The sequence below is a fragment of the Sciurus carolinensis genome, chromosome 3, assembly GCF_902686445.1.
Source record: "Sciurus carolinensis chromosome 3, mSciCar1.2, whole genome shotgun sequence".
Classification (NCBI taxonomy): domain Eukaryota; kingdom Metazoa; phylum Chordata; class Mammalia; order Rodentia; family Sciuridae; genus Sciurus; species Sciurus carolinensis.
This window is the reverse complement of record NC_062215.1, coordinates 6,262,665-6,281,291: the sequence shown is the minus strand read 5'-3', so window position 1 is coordinate 6,281,291 and position 18,627 is coordinate 6,262,665. Positions and strand designations below refer to the sequence as shown.

At 50.4% G+C, this 18,627-nt stretch overlaps 2 protein-coding genes across 9 annotated transcripts in view; one reads left to right on the top strand and one right to left on the bottom strand.

Annotated features, from left to right (window-relative positions):
- The window catches only part of LOC124980877 (CMRF35-like molecule 1), a 147,271-nt gene that overhangs the window by 118,125 nt on the left and 10,519 nt on the right, over positions 1-18,627 (bottom strand). For 4 of the 8 annotated variants that reach the window (XM_047546894.1, XM_047546898.1, XM_047546901.1 and 1 more), the window contains exon 1: positions 5,202-5,330. The exons of 1 other annotated variant lie outside the window; for it this stretch is intronic. In XM_047546894.1, the coding sequence (XP_047402850.1) occupies positions 5,202-5,244 (43 nt within the window). In that variant the 5' untranslated portion in view covers positions 5,245-5,330. Of the gene's footprint in view, positions 1-5,201; positions 5,339-18,627 lie in introns of those variants that run through there. 3 more of the 8 variants (XM_047546893.1, XM_047546896.1, XM_047546902.1) reach the window with 1 other exon arrangement.
- Positions 1-18,627, top strand: part of Rab37 (RAB37, member RAS oncogene family) — a 53,210-nt gene that overhangs the window by 26,887 nt on the left and 7,696 nt on the right. The window contains exon 2 of the mRNA XM_047546913.1: positions 13,804-13,914. Coding sequence (XP_047402869.1) covers positions 13,804-13,914 — 111 coding nt within the window. The remainder of the gene's footprint in view (positions 1-13,803; positions 13,915-18,627) is intronic.

The following is an 18,627-nucleotide window of genomic DNA, read 5'->3' as shown; positions in this document are numbered from 1 at the left end:
AGTCCCAGTCTTTCCCCAGCGCCCACTCCCTCAGGTACCCGTTGGGACACCGTGGGGTCTGGTCTCCCCAGCAGGAGTGAGTGCCAGCTGGGAAGGTGGGTCCATCCTAGGGCCACGCCTCCCGAGCCGCCCCTCTCCTGGGATGAAATCCCTTTCTCTCCTGCAGCCCGCACCGTCCGTTGCACCATGAAAGACAGCCCTGACTCTTTTCTTCCGTATTTCCATAAACACTGAGGAACCCGGAGCCGTTCCGTTTATCTTGGGAAAAACCTTGGAACTGGTTTACTTGGTGCCATGGGAACCCTTTTTGCCTTCAATACACAGTGAGTGATTCATGTTTGGTCTACTTGTTTTCAGTGTCCATTGTGACAAACAAGCACTGTATTATTAACTATTGGAATAGAGGCTCTTAACTGTTCTTTTAAAACACTTTTAAGAATATCATAAACAGCCAGGCACGGGGGTGCACGCCTGTAATCCCAGTGACTCAGGAGGCTGAGGCCAAAAGATTGCAAGTACCGGCCCAGCCTGAGCAGCTCAGCAAGATCTTGTCTCAAAATAAAAAAGTGAAAGGGATTGGGATGTAGCTGAGTGATGGAGCATCCCTGGGTTCCATCCCCAGCACCAAAACAATAATGACGAATCTTAAAACCCCAGAACTTTTTGAGCATGTATTTATGTGTAATCAGATCATCTCTAGCATGTGTGTGTGTGCGTGTGTGCTTGTGTGTGTGTGTATACACACCAGAGATGATCTGAAGAGGTGAACAGATAAGAGTTTTTGATATTTTAAAATCAGTAATGGTAAAGGGGAGACTAGTAGAGCAGAGGAAGTGGACTTGGGGGAAGAGTGGAGGGAAAGGGGAGGGAGGCACTGGGGAGTGAAATCGACTTATGTTCATGTGCAGACATCACAATGAACCCCACTATTATTGTGTGATTATAAGACACCAGTACAAAATGTAATTAAAAAAATAAAATTAGGGCTGGGGTTGTGGCTTAGTGGTAGAGCACCTGCCTAGCATGTTTGAGGCACTGCATATAAATAAATGGTCCATCAAAAATATGATCCAACTAAAAAAAATTTAAAAAATTAAAACCCTGATAGAAAAATAAAATAAGGAAGAGTAATGAAGGATTTCCCCTGCCAGTTACTAACACATTGTTAGGCGATAGCATAGAAATCAGCTCAGAAATCTAGCAAGAATAGGTAAGCCTATCATTAAAACAGAACAAATAGACTGAAAACAGACCTGGCCTATCTAAGAATTTCATAACCCGTGGAAGTCTCAGAGACAAGCAGAAGGAGGAAACAGACAGCATTAGCCACCACCAGCACCAGCCATGCAGGTCCATTCGGGGCAGGTTGAGGAGGTAAACAGAAAACAGCAAATCACTTTAAAGAAGGAAAGTGGAAGCAAAATAGGCAGGCGTGGTGGCGCATGCCTGCCATCCTAGTCTCAGGAGGCTGAGGCCGGAGGATCACAAGTTCAAGGCCAGCCTCAGCAATTTAGTGAGGCCCTAAGCAACTTAGTGAGACTGGTACAAACTTAGTGACACCAGTACAAAATGTAATTTAAAAAATAAATTTAGGGCTGGGGATGTGGTTCAGTGGTAAAGGACTCCTGGGTTTGATTCCCAGTACCGAAAAAGAAAAAAAAAAAAAAAAAAAAAAACGAAAGAAAGAAAGAGGAAGTGAATCTTTATGAAATCTCTGGGGATGAGAGGAAGAATTTCCTAAATATAAAATTAATGGAGGATATCACACAGTAAAAAGTCAATGAACTCAACTTTATATAAATATAACATTTGGACACACCTCTAAAAAAGACTGAAAAAGGAAAAAAAACTGGAAGGAAAATTTGAATGAATACACCAGAAAAGAATTCATATCCTTCATCTTTGTAAATAATTTGTACAAGGAGAAATTGGAAAAATAATGATGAAGGATGGAAAAGGCAAGTCCCAAAGAGAAAATTCAGGTGGAGGATAAAATCCACAGTGCTCATTTTTAATAATCTAACCAATAAAACATTTTAAGTGATGTAATTGTTACATATCAAATCAACAAGGTCTTGGGAAGTGGGGGGTTACGCTGTCATTTGGAGGAAGAGTCTCACTGTGTTGCCCACCTGGGCTCAAGAGATCCTCCTGCCTCAGCCTCCCCAGTAGCTGGAGCTGCAGGGGCCAGCCTTGGCCAGCCTCGTGGTCCTGGACAGGTCACCTTCCTTCCCCAGACCTCTCACCCCAAGAGCTAACATCATCCCAACCTGCCCCACCAGGCCTCTCTGAAGCATGTGACCAAGCCACACTGACCTTTCTGTTCCTCAAACATGCCCAGGCCAAGCCCGGCCCCTTGTGCTCACGGTTCCTATCCGGGAGAGCCAGCCCAGCTCTGAAGCACCTGCTCCTTCCCCACACCAGGTTCCAGCCCAGGTGGAACTCCCTACCAACCTGAGTCCCCCCGCCAGCACCACCCTGCCATCTAGCTCTGCTTTCTGCTCTCCTCCGAGTACACTTGTCACTTCTTAAAACTGTCTTCTTCTTTTCTCTGACTCATGGAATGAAGGATCCAATTAGACCATGTAGGAGTCACAAGTCATTAAGGTCTGCCACAAACACCACCAAGAAACTTCTCCCAGAACCCTCCTGTCATTCTCTGGCTGTCCAGTTTTTTTTTAAGGAGGTATCACTCGCATACCACCAAACTCTCCCTCTTAGAGAGTACCACTCCGTGGTTTTAATACATTCACAAAGTTGGGCAACCATCTACACTCTAGTTCAAAACTTTTTTGTCACCCCCAAAAGAAATGCCATTCTCACAGGTAGCCACTACCTGGCCCCTTTTCCACCCCCCAACCGCCACTGATCTGCTTGCTGTCTCTCTGAATTAGCCTATTCCAGACATCTCATATGAATGGACTCCAACCATTTTGGCCTGCTATGTCTGGCGTCTTCCACTCAGCATCATGTTGTCAAGGTTCATCCATATGCTGTGGCAGTCTCCATTCTTCACTCTGTCTAGTAGCTGAGTGACACTCCGGTGCAGGGGTATTCGCCATTCATTAGTTTGGGTTGGACATTTAGATTTCCAATTTTCAGAAATTATGAATAATATTGTTATGAGTACTTGGGTTTTTTTTTTTTTTTTTTTTCCTTTACAGGGTGGGGACTGAACCCCGGTTCTTGAGCTCACCATGCTAACACTCTAGCCCTAAGATAACTTCCAGCCCAGTGTTTATGTACTTAGCTCGAGTTTTCACACGGACATGCATCTTCAGTTCTCTTGAGTCTACACCTAGGAGTGGAGTGGAATTCCAGGGTCGTGTGGTAATTCTGTTTAACACTTTGAGGAACAATTGTTTTCTGAAGTGTCTGCACCACTGTCCATACCCACAAGCAATGTATATCCTTTCTGATTGATTTTAAGAGCCTTTGTGTGTGTGTGTGTGTGTGTGGTGCTGGGGATTGAACCCAGGACCTTGTACTTGTGAGGCAAGCACTCTACCAACTGAGCTATATCCCCAGCCCGATTTTAAGAGTCTTAATCTTTCAGTTCTTTGAAAGTAGAAAGAGAAAGATGGAAAGGCAAAGTTGCAGCAATCATAACACCTCTTGTTGGCTAAATCTCCTCATTGAAACCGGCTGCGGTGGTACATGACTGTCATCCCAGTGGCTCAAGAGGCTGAGGTAGGAGGATCGTGAGTTCAAAACCAGCCTCAGCAATTTATCGAGGCCCTAAGCAACTCAGCAAGAACCTGTATCTAAATAAGATGCAAAAAAAAAAAATGATAATAATAATGGTTAGGGATGTGATTCAGTGGTTAAGTGCCCCTGGATTTAATCCCCAGTACAAAAAATTAAAAATCATTCATTCAACTAAAACTATTTGTCTAATTAGTACCCACTACTGTTATAGGCACAAACATCCCTGCTCTCTGGAAGGTTCCATTCTATAGGGGTGGGAGCAGGCAATGGAGAAAAATACTTGAAGGGAATTGCAGTTTTAGAGCCATCAACAAAGACCGCAGTGAGGAGAAAAAAGACAGGTAGGATGTGAAGGACGGAGTTCACAGCTGTGCGGGGAAGATGGTTTTAGGCAGAGGGAACAGAAAATAGAAACATCCCCCCTCATTCTAAGAATATCCAAGAGGCCAGTGTGGCCCTATTGGTGGAACCAGGGGAAGGAGGAGACCCCAGAGAGGGTGCAACAGGGAACCCACCGAGAGCACCTCATGGCCCGTGGAAATGCTTGGACTCCAAGTCAGACAGGAGGTCACTGGAGGGTTATGGAAAGAGAGAGAGATGCGCCCCACGCCCAGGTTTGGCCCAAGCACCAAGAAAGATGGGGTTGCCAAACTTGAAGACGGGGAAGACTCGGGGAGAAGGGGATGCAGGGGGAAGAAGTGGTCAGGTCATATTTGGAATTTTAACATCTGGATGGAGATGTTGAGGAGGCGGTGAGCCGTAAGACCTGAGTCCTGGGAGAAGACCCGGTTATGGGTATGAATCAGAAGTCATCTGCCAATGAGTATTTCAGACGAAAGAGCAGAGAAGGGCTCTCTCTAGACAAAGGACAGCACATAGGCTGGGTCCCACCAAAGCTTACAAGGCAACAAAATTCCTGAGTTTCATCAAAACAGCGTCCACTCGCTTAGAGTTGCCCCAGTCCTCCGCCTGGCCCACATCTCAGCCCTCCTTCCTCTCCATCCGCCTCCTCTTGACCCTTCAGGCCCTCGGCAACTTCCATTATTCCCTTCTGTCCCAAATGCCTGGAATCACCTCTCCCTTCTGTCCAGTAAAATCCCCTTTCCTTCCTTCAAACCCCATCTACCTCACTCCTTCCCCAAAGCCGTTCCGTGTCCATGGCACACTCACGAAGTGACAGTCCAGCCCGGGACCAGACTTCTCCAGCCCCTACCCCGGGAGCCAGAGCTCCTCTTCTCCCCGCGTGCTGTGACAGCTGGCCCATCTGCTGTCCGTGTTAAACAGGAACAGCCCCCGAGTGGTCAGGAAGTATGCCTTGGGTTGGGTTCCTGATGAAGGGGTCAATATTTCTTCTGCCTTGGCAACCGCAGGTGCCAAAACCTAAGAGGCTCATGCTGTTGACAGCGCCTTTCTGCTGGGTCCTGGTCCCTCTGCCAGCCACTTCCTCTGGCCAGTTAAGCCTTCCCCACAAGTGCAGACCTGGGTGCACTCACCTAAGGGCCAGAGGAGGAGGGGAAAGAGCCACAGCAGGTGCATCTTCTCCTCACTCTGTCGTTCCCCGTGGTGGAACCTGTCAGCAAGAACCAGCTACACACCCGCCTCCATCTCCCTCCTGCCTCTGCCTTCTCACTCTCTCCAGTCACTTCCTCCCTGGGCCACTGCCCACTGGTGAACAGAATAAAAGAGGAAGGAGACAGACGGGTGAGTGTGCAGCAGTTAGCAATGCAAGAAGTTCTAGTGATCGTGAAAAAGCTTTTGAGAAATACCACCATGTCTGCCGTCACGGGGCCAGGGCGGGGGGTCCCTGAAAAGAGAACTCGGGATCCTTCTCCACCTTGTAGACATTTGCAGACAGGAAAGCACTGGGTCGGGCCAGCCCTTATCCATTCCTCCCCTCCTCCCCTGGAGGGAAGGTGGGGCAGGGGGCCCAGCTCCACAGGGGGCCATGGAGAGTCAACACTGATAGACAGAAGGCCCTAGACCTGGGATTTGGGGTGTGACTGGGTTTTTGAGAGCCCAGAAAGCCAGAAACTCAACAGTATTAGGGGTGGGGGTGGGAATGAGCCAAAGTCAGAGGAGAGTTCTAGACTAGAGATGGGAAGGAGGGAGAGAGGGTGAGGGGGTCCACACCTCGACTACAGGGAAAGGGGCTCAAAGAGTGGGAGATGGGAGCAAGGATATGAGCCCTGTGGAAAAGAGGGGTTTTGTCCTGAGAACATACTGTATCCTTATGGAAGCCCACCTGCTGAGATCCTGAATCTTGATCCAGCCTGAATCCTCCAAAACCTCACCAGTGGTACCAGGGCTGCTGGCCCAGGAAACCAGCCATTACTCATGACTGTCCCCCGACACACTCCCACCTCCCCGTTACAGTAACCATCTGTCGAAGGAAGGAAGGAAGGAAGGAAGGAAGGAAGGAAGGAAGGAAGGAAGGAAGGAAGGAAGGAAGGAAGGAAGAGAGGGAGGGAGGGAGGGAGGGAGGGAGGGAGGGAGGGAGGAAGGAAGGAAGGAAGGAAGGAAGGAAGGAAGGAAGGAAGGAAGGAAGGAAGGAAATAAGTCCAGCCTGGCCTGTCTTGCTCCCTTCTTTAGGACCCCATGTCCTCCCTACCTCCCCTCCCCATCAGCATCCCAGCAAGCCCTGGGGGAGGAGCATGCAGCTCAGGAAAGGCCAGACCTTTCTCATATTTTGCACCTGGAGCCACACACCCTGTGACATCCTGACAAGGGACCCACCACTCTCCTGCTCTAATCAGAGCAGGAGGGTGTAGGTGGGTTATTTGCACTGAAACAACAGATGACAAGCCATGGCTTTTCCAGGATATGGCCAGAGTCAGCCTCTCGCTTTACATATCTCCAGACCATAAAGTCAGGTCAGAAAGCCAGGGCAGGGCTCAGCAGCCCTTTGGCCCCCACCGCCTGTCAAGCAGGTCTCTGCCCAAGATGCTGCACAGCACGTTGGAGATGCCGGCTTCTGCAGCAGGGGAGCCACTGGCTTCCAGGGCAATGACCAGGGGTCAAACCAGCGGGGAAGGCCCTGGAAACAAGGGGACCGATGCATGAGAGTCATGGAAGAGCATTTCCTTTCTTGGGCTTGGTCAGCAAGGGGTAAACAGAGCGGTCTTCCAGGAGCCCAGCCGATGGCCAGACCCTCTGAATCTGGACCCTCCTACACCCAGCCTCCCCAGGGAGGAGTCCCCTTTGAATCAAGAAGGAGACTGAACGAAGTGATTGAACCCAGAGGCACTGAACACTAAGTGCATCCCGGCCCTTTTTTATATATTATTTATTAACAGGGTCTCACTAAGTAGCTTAGGGCCTCGCTAAATTGCTGAGGCTGTCCTTGAACTTGAGACCCTCCTGCCTCAGTCTCCTGAGTACTAGGATGACAGGCATGGGCCACCATGGCCAGTCTCACTCATCTTTTATCTCTTCCTGCAGAAATGCATGGATGATTCTAGAAATCAGACGGGGACACCAATGTGTTGTACATGCTTATGTCACTCAGTAATCGACAGAGTCCCATGGCACATGACGCTATCTACTTTGGGGAAAGATGCCCCATAAAACAAATATCACCAAGAAGAGAAAAGCTGAGGTCTGGCTCTAACTCACACTTCTGCTTGGTGGAGACGCTCCAGGGAGCTGAACTCCTCTGGGCCTTTTGAATTTGCAGATACACCTGATGTTTTCAGACTCAACTTCTTGGCAGGTGGAGCAGCTTCTGTACCAACAGGGTCAGCATGGTCGAGTCTCTCTCACTCTGGGCCAGAAGACCATGAGGGCTGTGTTGCCAGGGGCTAGATCTGCATCTGGCCCATAGTAGGTGCTCAGTAAATACTGGCAGAGAATGAATAAATGAATGTGTGGCATTGTCACTCTTCCCCTGGCTCTGAGAGCCCCTCTGTAGCACCTAAGAACAAGCCTCACACCACAACCATTCCAGCACCCATTCCTGAAGCTTCCTGACTCCCCTGAGACCAGCTGGACTTCATCTTTTCTACTCACTTGTGTTATGTTCTCTGTTTTACATAATTATCACACTGAATCCTCACTGCACATCTAGAGGAAAGGTGAGCTGTTCCCATTTTTCAGATCAAGAAACTGAGGCTCAGAGAGCAAGTAACTAGTCCAAGGTCACATAGCTATGAAGTAGCAGAGTGAAGATTTGAACCAGGTCTGGCCCATATAAGTATGGGAGGGAGAAGACTGGAGAAGGAGGGAGAGAGACTAGGGAAATGAAGAGAGAGAGAGGAGCTCTTTGGTCCTGTCTGGTGCTGAAAATGAAGAGGAACCCTGACATCAAAGAGTTAAAAGGACAGCAAACGCTGTAGCTGGTTGCCATCAGGGTGCTCACTCTAAGGTTGTTTTTGAAAAAGTTCCCCAAAATGAAAGAATGTTTTATCATGAACTAACAAGGTCAAAAGGAGACAACGCCAACCTGGAACGTTGTGCAAATCTCACGTCCTTTTCTGTAGTCTACAGAACCCCAAACTGGGTCTCAGCCCTGCTCTTGTGGGGAAGTCAGGCAGAGGTCAAGCTGATTTTCCAGGAAAAATGAGTCTCCAAGAGCAGGTGCTGTGGTTTGAATGTTTGTGTCCCACACAAATTTCATCTGTTGAAATCTAGTCCCCGGAGTGATGTGACTAGGAGGTGACTGGGTCATGAGGTGGAGCCCTTGGGACTGAGGGCCCCCAGAGCTGCCTCGCCCCATGTGAGGACATGACAAGAAGGCCCCATCTATGAGGAAGTGGCCCTCACCACACGCTGGCTCTGCCCAGGCCTTGAACTTCCAAGTCTCCAAAACTCTGAGAAGTAAATCTCTTGTTTATAAGCTGCCCAGACTATTTTGTTACTGCGGCCTGCAAGGATGAGATCGTGGGTTGGTCCTCTGCAGGGTGAGAAGTTGAAAGGACTCTTGATTCTCAGAACAGAGCACCTGTGATCTTTGTCACCGGCTCCTCGGCTTTTAAGGTATATAATACTCTCTGACAACGACAAAGTGAGTAGCAGTCACTTGGACTCCACCTGCCCAAAAAGTTTGATGACTTTTTCGTTTTTTTTTTTTTGGTGCCAGGAATTGAACTCAGGGGCACTTAACCACTGAGCCACATCCCCAACACTTTTTTGTATTTTATTTAGAGACAGAGTCTCACTGAGTTGCTTAGGGCCTTGCTAAGTCGCTGAGGTTGGCTTTGAACTTCAGATCCTCCTGCCTCAGCCTCCCAAGCTGCTGGGGTTACAGGTGTGTGCCACCTCGCCTGGCATGAACGAGTCTTCACTTGGTGTGAAATGTAGTTCAGACTGGATTTACTTGACCTTCAGTTATGGAAGAGGTCATTATTCAGTAGTGAAATATTAATTGACCTGTTCTAGTCATAACTAGCACAGTAATCAACTATCCATCCTTTTATCATCCAATATATTTAGAAGCTTCTAAATAGAACAAACATTATAATATCTGATGTTCTAGAATTACAATTTTATAAAGTGATTTTGAAACTCACGTGAGTAAAAATCTCACAGAAATGTCCTATTTCCTCTTCGTTGATAATTATTTCTCTAAATGCCATGTCCTTCAGGACACCTCCAGCTTCCTCTAGAGCAGGTGGCACCTCTTTTTGCATATCTCTGGTCTTTAGTACAATGTCAGCTGCAAACTCATTGCTCATGTTCCTCAAACAACATGTATTATAAAAATGGAATTACTTAGACCTTAAACTGTACTACAGAGCAATAGTACCAAAACTGGCATGGTATTGGCACCAAAATAGATAGGCAGACCAATGGTACAGAGTAGAAGACACAGAGACAAAACCACATAAATACAGTCACCTCTACTGGACAAAGAAGCCAAAAACATACAATGGAGAAAAGATAGCCTCTTCAACAAATGGTGCTGGGAAAACTAGAAATCCATATGTAGCAAAATGAAATTAAACCCTCATCACTCACCCTGTATAAAATTCAACTCAAAATGGATCAAGGACCTCGGAATCAGACCAGAGACCCTTCACCAAATAGAAGAAAAAGTAGGCCTGAATCTTTATCATGTTGGCTTAGGACCAGACTTCCTTAACAAGACTCCCAGAGCACAAGAAATGAAACCAAGAATCAATAAATGGGATGGACTCAAACTAAAAAACTTTTTCTCAGCAAAGGAAAAAATAATGTGAAGAGAGAGCCTACAGAGTGGGAGAAAAATCTCTTCCACACACACTTCAGATAGAGCACTAATCTCCAAAATTTATAAAGAACTTTAAAAATTTTACACCAAAAATACAAAAAACCCAATCAGTAAATGGGCTAAGGAACTGGCAGACACTTCACAGAAGAAGATATACAGGTGATCAACAAATATATGAAAAAGTTCTCATCATCTCTAGTAATTAGAGAAATACAAATCAAAACCACCCTAAGTTTTCATCTCACCCCAATTAGAATGGCTATTATCAAGAGCACAAGCAATAATAGGTGTTGGCGAGGATGTGGGGAAAAAGGCACACTCATACATTGCTGGTGGAGTTGCAAATTGGTGCAGCCACTCTGGAAAGCAGTATGGAGATCCCTCAGAAAACTTGAAATGGAACAACCATTTGCGATCCTCCTGTCTCAGCCTCCCAAGCTACTGGGGTTACAGGTGTGCTCCACCACACCTGGCAGAAAGTTCAATCGTTTCTAATGCACCAATTAATGGGCTCAATTTATTTGGAAAAATGAAACAAGTATTTGTTCAGGGAGAGTCAGGCTACCGTTGGCTCTCCCACAATGCACCTCCACAGACTATTTTCCAGTCATGAAAGTAATGTGTTCATGGCAAAATGACAAAATACAGATGAACCCAAAGTGAAAGTAAGTCGCTGCTGGCCCCACCAGAGAGACGGCTTCTGTTAACAGGTGTATGTGTCTCCCAACCAATCTCCCATTCTTCTGTGGAAAAGCAATCTGTTTATTTATTCCAGTTCAATGAAGAGTCAGCCATGTATGAATTTACCTCCCCAAGAGAATTATGACATTCCCTAGGGCTTGTTAACACAGGAAAGACATAGAAAGGAAACACCGCGAGGGGAGGTATTGATACACTGGGAGGCTACTCATGGCGGGCAGGTGGGAAGAGCTCAGTGCCTTCTGCTCAGTGTGCATGTGAACCTGAAACTGCTCTAAAAACTAAAGTGGCTTGTCTGTTTATTTGTTTTGGTACTAGGGATTGAACCCAGGGTGCTCTACCACTGAGCTGCATCCCCAACCCTTTTTTATTTTATTTTGAGACAGAGTGTAAGTTGCTGAGGCTGGCCTCAAACTTGCTATCCTCCTACCTCAGCCTCCATAGTAACTGGGACCATAGGCATGCACTTCTGTACCCAGAAGAGTCTATTTTAAAAAAATAATAATAATAATTGATAATGCCAACTCTGGAGTACTTTCTTTTCTAGTTAACTTTCCAAGTTGATACTTATTAAAAAAGAATAATGCAAGAAAATGGTTGTATGAAAATAAGATAAAAGTAAAATAAAAATCTTTTCTCCATTCCCACTTATCACCCCCAGAGCTTCAAAGTGAACTCTGTTGGCCACTAAGGTCTCTCTCAAACAAATGTATGTGTACTGGGGCATATTCCTGCCAAGTTTCATTCACTGAATGATGGTTTCTCCAAAATGGTACACACAGACCTCCCGGATTCCTTGGCCATTTTTCCAGCACCGCTTGGTAATTACTCTAGAATTTCTTTCTCTCTTCCCTACCTGCTGCATCCTTTTCCTCAGGAATGCTACAGTGAGCACTGATGTCACACAGCTTCTGGTGTTCTTTTGCAAGGAAAAACCAAAGAAATTCACATTGGTTGTTTTGTTTGTTTGTTTGTTTTTGCGGTGCTGGGGATCAAACCCAGGGCCTTGTGCTTGCAAGGCAAACACTCTACCAACTGAGCTATCTCCCCAGTGTGGATACCAATGGGGCTGGAGATATAGCTCAGTTGGTTTGGAAGCATCCATTCACCCAGGTTTTCTGAACACTGTCCCAAAGGCAGGGTGGGGGGGGAGGAAGGCAGCACCCTTGGCACCAGCCATGGGCAGATGTCCGCTGAAGAGTGATTGGTGGGGAGGCCTCTGCTTTTACCACAGATCCTCACCCTGGGTGGGAGCCATGTCCCCCGACGCCCCCACACACACCCTTTTTCCTTGTGCCCTTTCTCAGGCATTATTTTTAACTGTCCTCTTGTACGTGTGGGTTTTGTTTTAAATGACCTCAAGTCCCTTTGGAAGTGGAGGCGACACAAACACAGGCATAAAAGAACACGGACGCATGTCCGGATCATGGCAAGATGACAGAAACCTGACTAATTGAATTTTAATTAATTCATTTTTCATAAATGCTCTTGGAGGGGGAAAGCACCGTAGGCCATTTGGAGAAGGGACAGATTGAAGGGAGGTCCCAGATTTAGGGAGAAATCACTCAGAAATGCTTATAAATTGACCAGCTCTGAGCTCTCCATCCATGGTGGCCCAGATTAAAAACACCTGGAGGCACTGCCAGTTCATTCCTGAGGTTGCTGAAGAGACCAATGCGAGAGCATCACCCTGCACCTGCCCAGATTCAGCTGAAGCGCTGACCCCATATGTCCCTGGACCTCACTGAACCAAGCAAAGGGACATTTCTATGATGAGAGAAGAAAGGGCTGGGAATTTCTCACCCTGCAAAGGGGAGGATAAAAGGGGAAGGCACGAGACTCTGTTATGTCCTCTAGGAAGTGGAGGACACATGGACTTATTCCTCGCCTTCTAGAATATTCTCTCTAGGAAGCACTTCTTAAAGCCGGAGGAAGTTATATTTGAGATGTAAATTAATCAAGCCACTGTTCACTGTTCATAACAAACAAATGATGTCCTTTAACCGAGGAGGAAATGAAAGCTAAGCAGAATGTAGTTTGGGAGGTGGGGCAGAGGAGTCACCGTAAAGGGTCCTCCAAAGTCAACATCACGGACAGCCTCGCGTTCAGCCTGCTCCACACCCATTCCCTGCCATGCACAGTCAGAGCCCTGTTGTGGCTGGGGACGTGGACCTTGCTCAAAGAGCCCTGGCGATCTTTATGCTTCTAGGTATTTGCAAATCCAGCTGAAGTTTGCATCTCCCGCGCCTTTCCAATGACCTCCAGTGTCTGCCTTGGGGAAGCCGCTACCGTCCGCCTTGAAACCAGTATTTACCTACTCCTCCACTCTTCATTCCTTCACGGACAGCCTGAGGGGTACAGCCTCCGGGTGACATATACTATTTTTCTGTTGCTTATGATCCTTCTTTCAAATATTTCACCCGAGTTTCCTGGCTAATTCTCACCCCTACTTCTTCCCGGAGGAGAGTGGCCTTTCTCCTCTTCCTCTAATCCGCTTCCCTTCGAAACGCTGTCCTCGCCGTGGCTTGCTGCAGGGCCCAGTGTGGACTCCTCCCTAGGCACACACCAGACATCTTGGTTTTGCTTTATTCCGTGGACTGATGTGTTTTTTGCTTTTCCTGGCATAGCACACAACAGCAGATCCATGGACATCGTGTTAGCTCTGGTCTTCCAAGGAGCAGATGCCATAAGGCAACGAACTGAGCAAGGATTTTATCAGGGGAACCACCTGGGAGGGAAATGGGGAAGGAACCGGGGAGCCTGGGGAGCCCCCGGAGGCTTCAGACCGTGAGGCAGGTTGGATGCCACGTAAGGGGTCCAAGAGCTACAGCGGCCTTTAGAGGAGTCCCGGGCCTCCAGGAAGAGGCCTGCCTCAGCTCCTGGCCTGGGAATGGCCTGTGGGAAGCGTGGCCTCGGTGCACACGTGGCAGTGTTGGGCCACAGTACAGCAGCAGTGCCAGGTGTGCCCCTGGGGGGATGTCCATGGGGCACATTCTCGTAGCCACCTCAGACATTCCTGAACTTGGGATGGAATGTGATTTCCTCTAGTCTTTGTGCCTCTTTCAGAGACTTCAGTGGAAAATTAAGTGTGTGTGTGTGTGTGTGTGTGTGTGTGTGTGTGTTTAGAGGGAACCGGCTCCTGTCAGCCACAGCCCCATCCTCGAGGACTGATCCGAAGGCAGTCCTCAGCCCTCTCTGTCGCTTCCTTTCAGACCATCCTGGTGGGTGACAGCGGTGTGGGGAAGACATCTCTGCTGGTCCAGTTTGACCAGGGCAAGTTCATTCCGGGCTCCTTCTCAGCCACCGTGGGCATCGGATTCACAGTAAGCACTCATTGGCACTGCGGGCTCTGGGAGTGGGCTGTGGGGGTCCCTCTGTGTCAATCAGGGTGCCAGGCAGAAACAGGCAGGCACTCCTGTGGCGCCGTTCGAGGAGGCGGCAAGAAAAGACTGTTTCCCAAGGTGCAGGCAAGTGGTGGCGACCAAGAGGGCGAGGCAGCGTCCCTGGGGGTGGGGGCGGGGGTGCATTCCACCATGAGCCTACAGGGCACTAGAACCTGGGGACAAGGAGGGCTGCTGGACAGGCCACCTGGCAGGAGCTGTGTGACCTTCCCTGGAGGGACACATGGGCCTGTGGAAACTGCCCAGGATGTCGCCAGGGAGACAGCCCTCCCTGCCCCCAGTTCTCCACTCCCCCATCTCCTGGGGGCTCCCCCTTGGCTCATCAGAACTAGGAGCAGAAAGCCGAGGGACGTCTTGGTATAGATGGCTCAGGTCAGCCCCCAGTCATGACAGATCGGGAACGGCAAAAGAACAACAAAACTGGAAGCACAGTCCAAACGCCACGTGCATCCGGGCTCAGCCCCCGGCCCCTCCTGGGCACAGCACGGTGGGCAACTCCGGCTGGGAGGGCCTCTCAAGCTCCTCCGCCCACCCCTCCGTCCTCTCCTCCTGGCTGTCAGTCACCACAGCTGCTCTCGAGTGCCCTCAGAGTCCTGGGAGGACATGGGCCCAGGGCGTGGCTCTCCTCACACAGTGGGCTCCCGGAATCCTGGCACTCTGGAGACGGGAAGAGCAGATGCCGTCTCTCAGACCACATGCTCGTTTGCAAGCCCCTGGGACAAATCAGAGCCCAGGGCCTGTGAGGTCACGCTCAGGGCTGGGGCGCAGCACTCCATACTGGTGGGAGGACAGGCAGGGACTAGAAGTTGGGCTTGTCCATTGGGTCACGTGGAGCCAGTTCACACATGGCTTCAGGTGACCATCCAGGAGGTGGGTGAGTTGGCCTGGAGTCTGTCCTGACACAGAGCACCCGGAGCTCATAAGAGGGGACTAGGGCAGGCTGGGCAGAGCAGGGCTGAGTCCCAGGGCAAGTCCCAGGCCTCAGACCTGCCACCAGGAAGTGAGCTATGCCCTGAGGCTGGATGCCGTCCCCAGCCACACTCACTCTACCCCGCGGCCACACCGGCACCTCGCCCTTCTCTCTGCCTGTCGGGAGGGCAGGGAGAGTTGATGTGAGTGTGGTTCCACAGCCCTGATTCACACTCAGACCACAGGGTGGGACCTCTGAGTCCTGTCATCAGCTTGACAAGAGAAGTGAGGCAGATCTCCTCACGCATGTGGGCAGACTGAGGGCCCGGGCAGGCGGGGCTCTCTCCTGGGGCCTTCCAGACCCTGGCATCCAGCCGGCACCAGTGACAGGGGCCCTGGACACTGAGGGAGACCCGAACCTGGGGACACTTGCATCAAGGGCATGACCTAGAGCCACAAACAGGCACACAGCTGGGACCAGAGCCCAGGGGAACCCCCAGAGGAGAGGGCAGGGACGGCAACAGCCTGTGACAGGAACCACACGGAGGACGCTTGATGGGGCTGAACCACGGCCCCCAACTGATACAAAGAGAGCACCAGCTCTGAGTGTGGCCATGTCTGACACCCCACGCTTGCTTCCCGCCCCCGGTCCAGTGCTCCCGTCCCTCCATGCCTTCCCTGTCCATCCCTCTGCTCAGAACAGCTGGATCATTGCACAGTGGCTGGTCCCCCACATCCTGCTGTGTGAACAGGCAGGGAGACTTTGGGGTCTCCTTAAAATACCAGTGACCTGGGGTCCCTGGAGAGCCAGGCGGAGGCCCTCGTTTACCAGTCTGTCATTCACACAGAGATTTTAACTACCACACAGAGTTGGCAAATCTAAGTGCCCAGGGCCTGGGCCTGGCTATAGCCAGAACTCCAATGTGAAGATCACTGAGGCAAAAGGGGCCACCAAGGTCCTACTAGCTGAGCAAAGGGGACTGAATGCAGCCTGGGAAACAGGGGAGGGACAGGGGACAATGAGGGGAATGGGGTGGCCAACTGGAACATGCCCTCACCCCAGAAACCAACAAGCCCCCTGCCTTCTGGAGGTGGGGCCTGTGCAAGTCTTGTGTAGACAACTCCCAAATCCAGGTCTTCCCCAAGCCCTCCAGCACTGGCTCTGTCCAGCTCACTGCAGAGTCCTGCTGGGGCGCTGACGTCGAGGGCTTCACACATGAGCCCTTCCAGCCGTCCCCCGTCCCACCCCCGGTTGGTTCTCCCTTGTACCTGACCGCAGTTTCTCCCAGACCCTGGAGTCTTGCCTTGCTGCAAAGCCCTGCCTGCTCATCCCCCACCTGAGGCCTTGGTGGTTCACTCCTGCCTACCAAAACAATTCCACACCCTTCCTCTGCTGGTGCAGGTGTCTCGGGTTTAGGCCAGTGGTTTCCAAACACTTGTTTCATGCACCTAATGACCTCCAGGTTTGTCTGAAAGGCAGGCTAAGCCCGCCCACAGATGATCTGATTCAGCAGGATCAGGTGGGGACCCAGGGTCAGCATCTGGATGTGCACCTGGGGGCTCTGGTCAGGTGGCCCATGTGCCACCATCTGCAGAACCTGAGTTCAGGCCTTGTCCCTCCAGTCTCTGGCCTAGTGTCCCCTGCACATCCCAACGCTGCTGGGTTGCAGTGTTCCCCAGCGCTAGGGTTTCTTCCGTCTACCCAGATGTCATGAAGCCTCTCGAGATGGCCATGGCTGATCACAGAGGCCACCTGTGAATGAGCAGGAGTGGTTCCTGTGCCACTCGGTGCCTCCTCTCCCAGGAGGACTATGTGACTGGGTGGGTGTGACCCGTGGCACAGGAAGGCAGGGGTGACGTGCATGCATTCCAGATCTGGGGGTGATGACAATTGGGGGCACCTTGTGGGGTGACATGTGCATGTCCTGATGATGTGAGGTGGAGGCCAACTTGAAGGGGGTGTGTTCGTGTGGCGATGGGATGTGTGTGTTGACACATAATGTCAACGGTGATGTGAACGGTGCCTACGATTGCAACGTGGTGACAGGTGTGTGCAAGTTTGGGGTGAACAGAGGTACATGTGTGGCACATGTATGAGTGTGTAAGACCCTGTGTGAGTGTCCTACAATGTGAGGGGTGTGTCATGGCACAATCCGCGTGCTTACAGCATAATACGAAATGCGTGTGGTGTGACATGGAGGGGGCGTGTCTGTGGGAAGCACGTGAGTTCATAGTATTTGTGGTGTGTAGTGAGGGGCGTGCGTCGGGGAGACACTGGCTGCCAGGGCCATACGCAGCATCTGAGCGGGTGTGGTGTTCTAGATCAACCCTCTCCTGAAGACCACATCTAAAGACCCTGCCCTTTAGTGAGTCCCTCTTCTGCACAGCTCACTGGGAACACCCCTGACCCCCTCCGCTTCTGACTCGCTCCAGGCTGCCCTTGAACACACTGCAGGACATTACAGCACCCCAGGGGACAGTGTGCGACCTACTCCCACATGCTGCAGACCCACTGAGCCAGACAGGCATCGCCCACAGGAGACACCCCGCGCCTCTCCCGTCTTCCTGACGTCTTGGCTCAGCATCATTAGTCCACCTGAACTAGTGCAGTGATACAGCAGAGTGACTTTATCTCCCTGCCATTTCTGGACATCAAAACGATGTCCAGCCTTTTCCAATCCAAAAACGCCACAGGATAAAGAGGGCCTTGGTGGGGCCATCAGTGCAAACCACAGCTGGAGCTGGAGTCCGAAATCAAGGTGTCGGCAGGGCCATGCACCCTCTGAAGCCTCCGGGGAAGAATCTTCTTGCCTCTCCCCAGCTCCTGGTGACTCCGCAACCCTGGGCATTCCTTAGCATGGACTGCTGGGAGCCATCAGGGAGACTCCAGGTCCTGCCTCTGTCTTTACATGGTTGTCACCTCCCTATGTCTCTTCTCTCCTGATGACACCAGTCAGACTGCACTAGGGCCCAACCTGTTCCAGCATGACTGCATCTTAGCATCAGCAATGGCCCTTTTTCCAAATAAGGTCACATTAGGGGGTACTGGTGCTTAGAACTTCAGTATGTCTTTGGGGGAACATAATGCAACCCACAGCAGCACAGTCTGCAGAGGAGAGTGAGCAAGGGACAGCCACCTCCCCTCTCTCATTCCCCATCCATCCTGAGCCCTGCAGGACTCCTGTGTGTGCCCTCTGGGGTCCTGGAGCTCACAGCATCAAACAGACTGGAGACTCATTTACAGGAAGAACCTCTGGCACCCAAGTAACAGCACACAATGGTCGGGGGCTGGGCAGCTTCTGCTCTCCAGGGACGGTTCTCTGTCTGAGTCCCACCCTGGGTACAGAGGAGAATGCATCCCACCCACCTCCACAAGAAGTGGCCGAGCTCCTTGCTCGATGTAAGATCATCTCTGTCGCCACTCTGGGCTCTTCTCAGCTGCCATAAAATAACTCCAGCAGCTGTCAAAAACCTCAGGCTGGTGTAGACATAATAGGTGTCTACATGGCCTACAGTCACCCATAAGCCAGGCCTGCCCCTTGCCCCAAATGTCCCACACCTAAGTTAAAAAGTGCAGGTGCCCCCTCCCCTCCTGTTGTAATGCACACACCCTGTTCCCAGGTATAGAATGTTGGGATGGAGGAAATAGAAAGGTTGGCCCAGGTCACAAGCCCCTGAACTCTGCTATGGGCAACCTCAGACCCATAGCTCCCCCATCACCAGAAG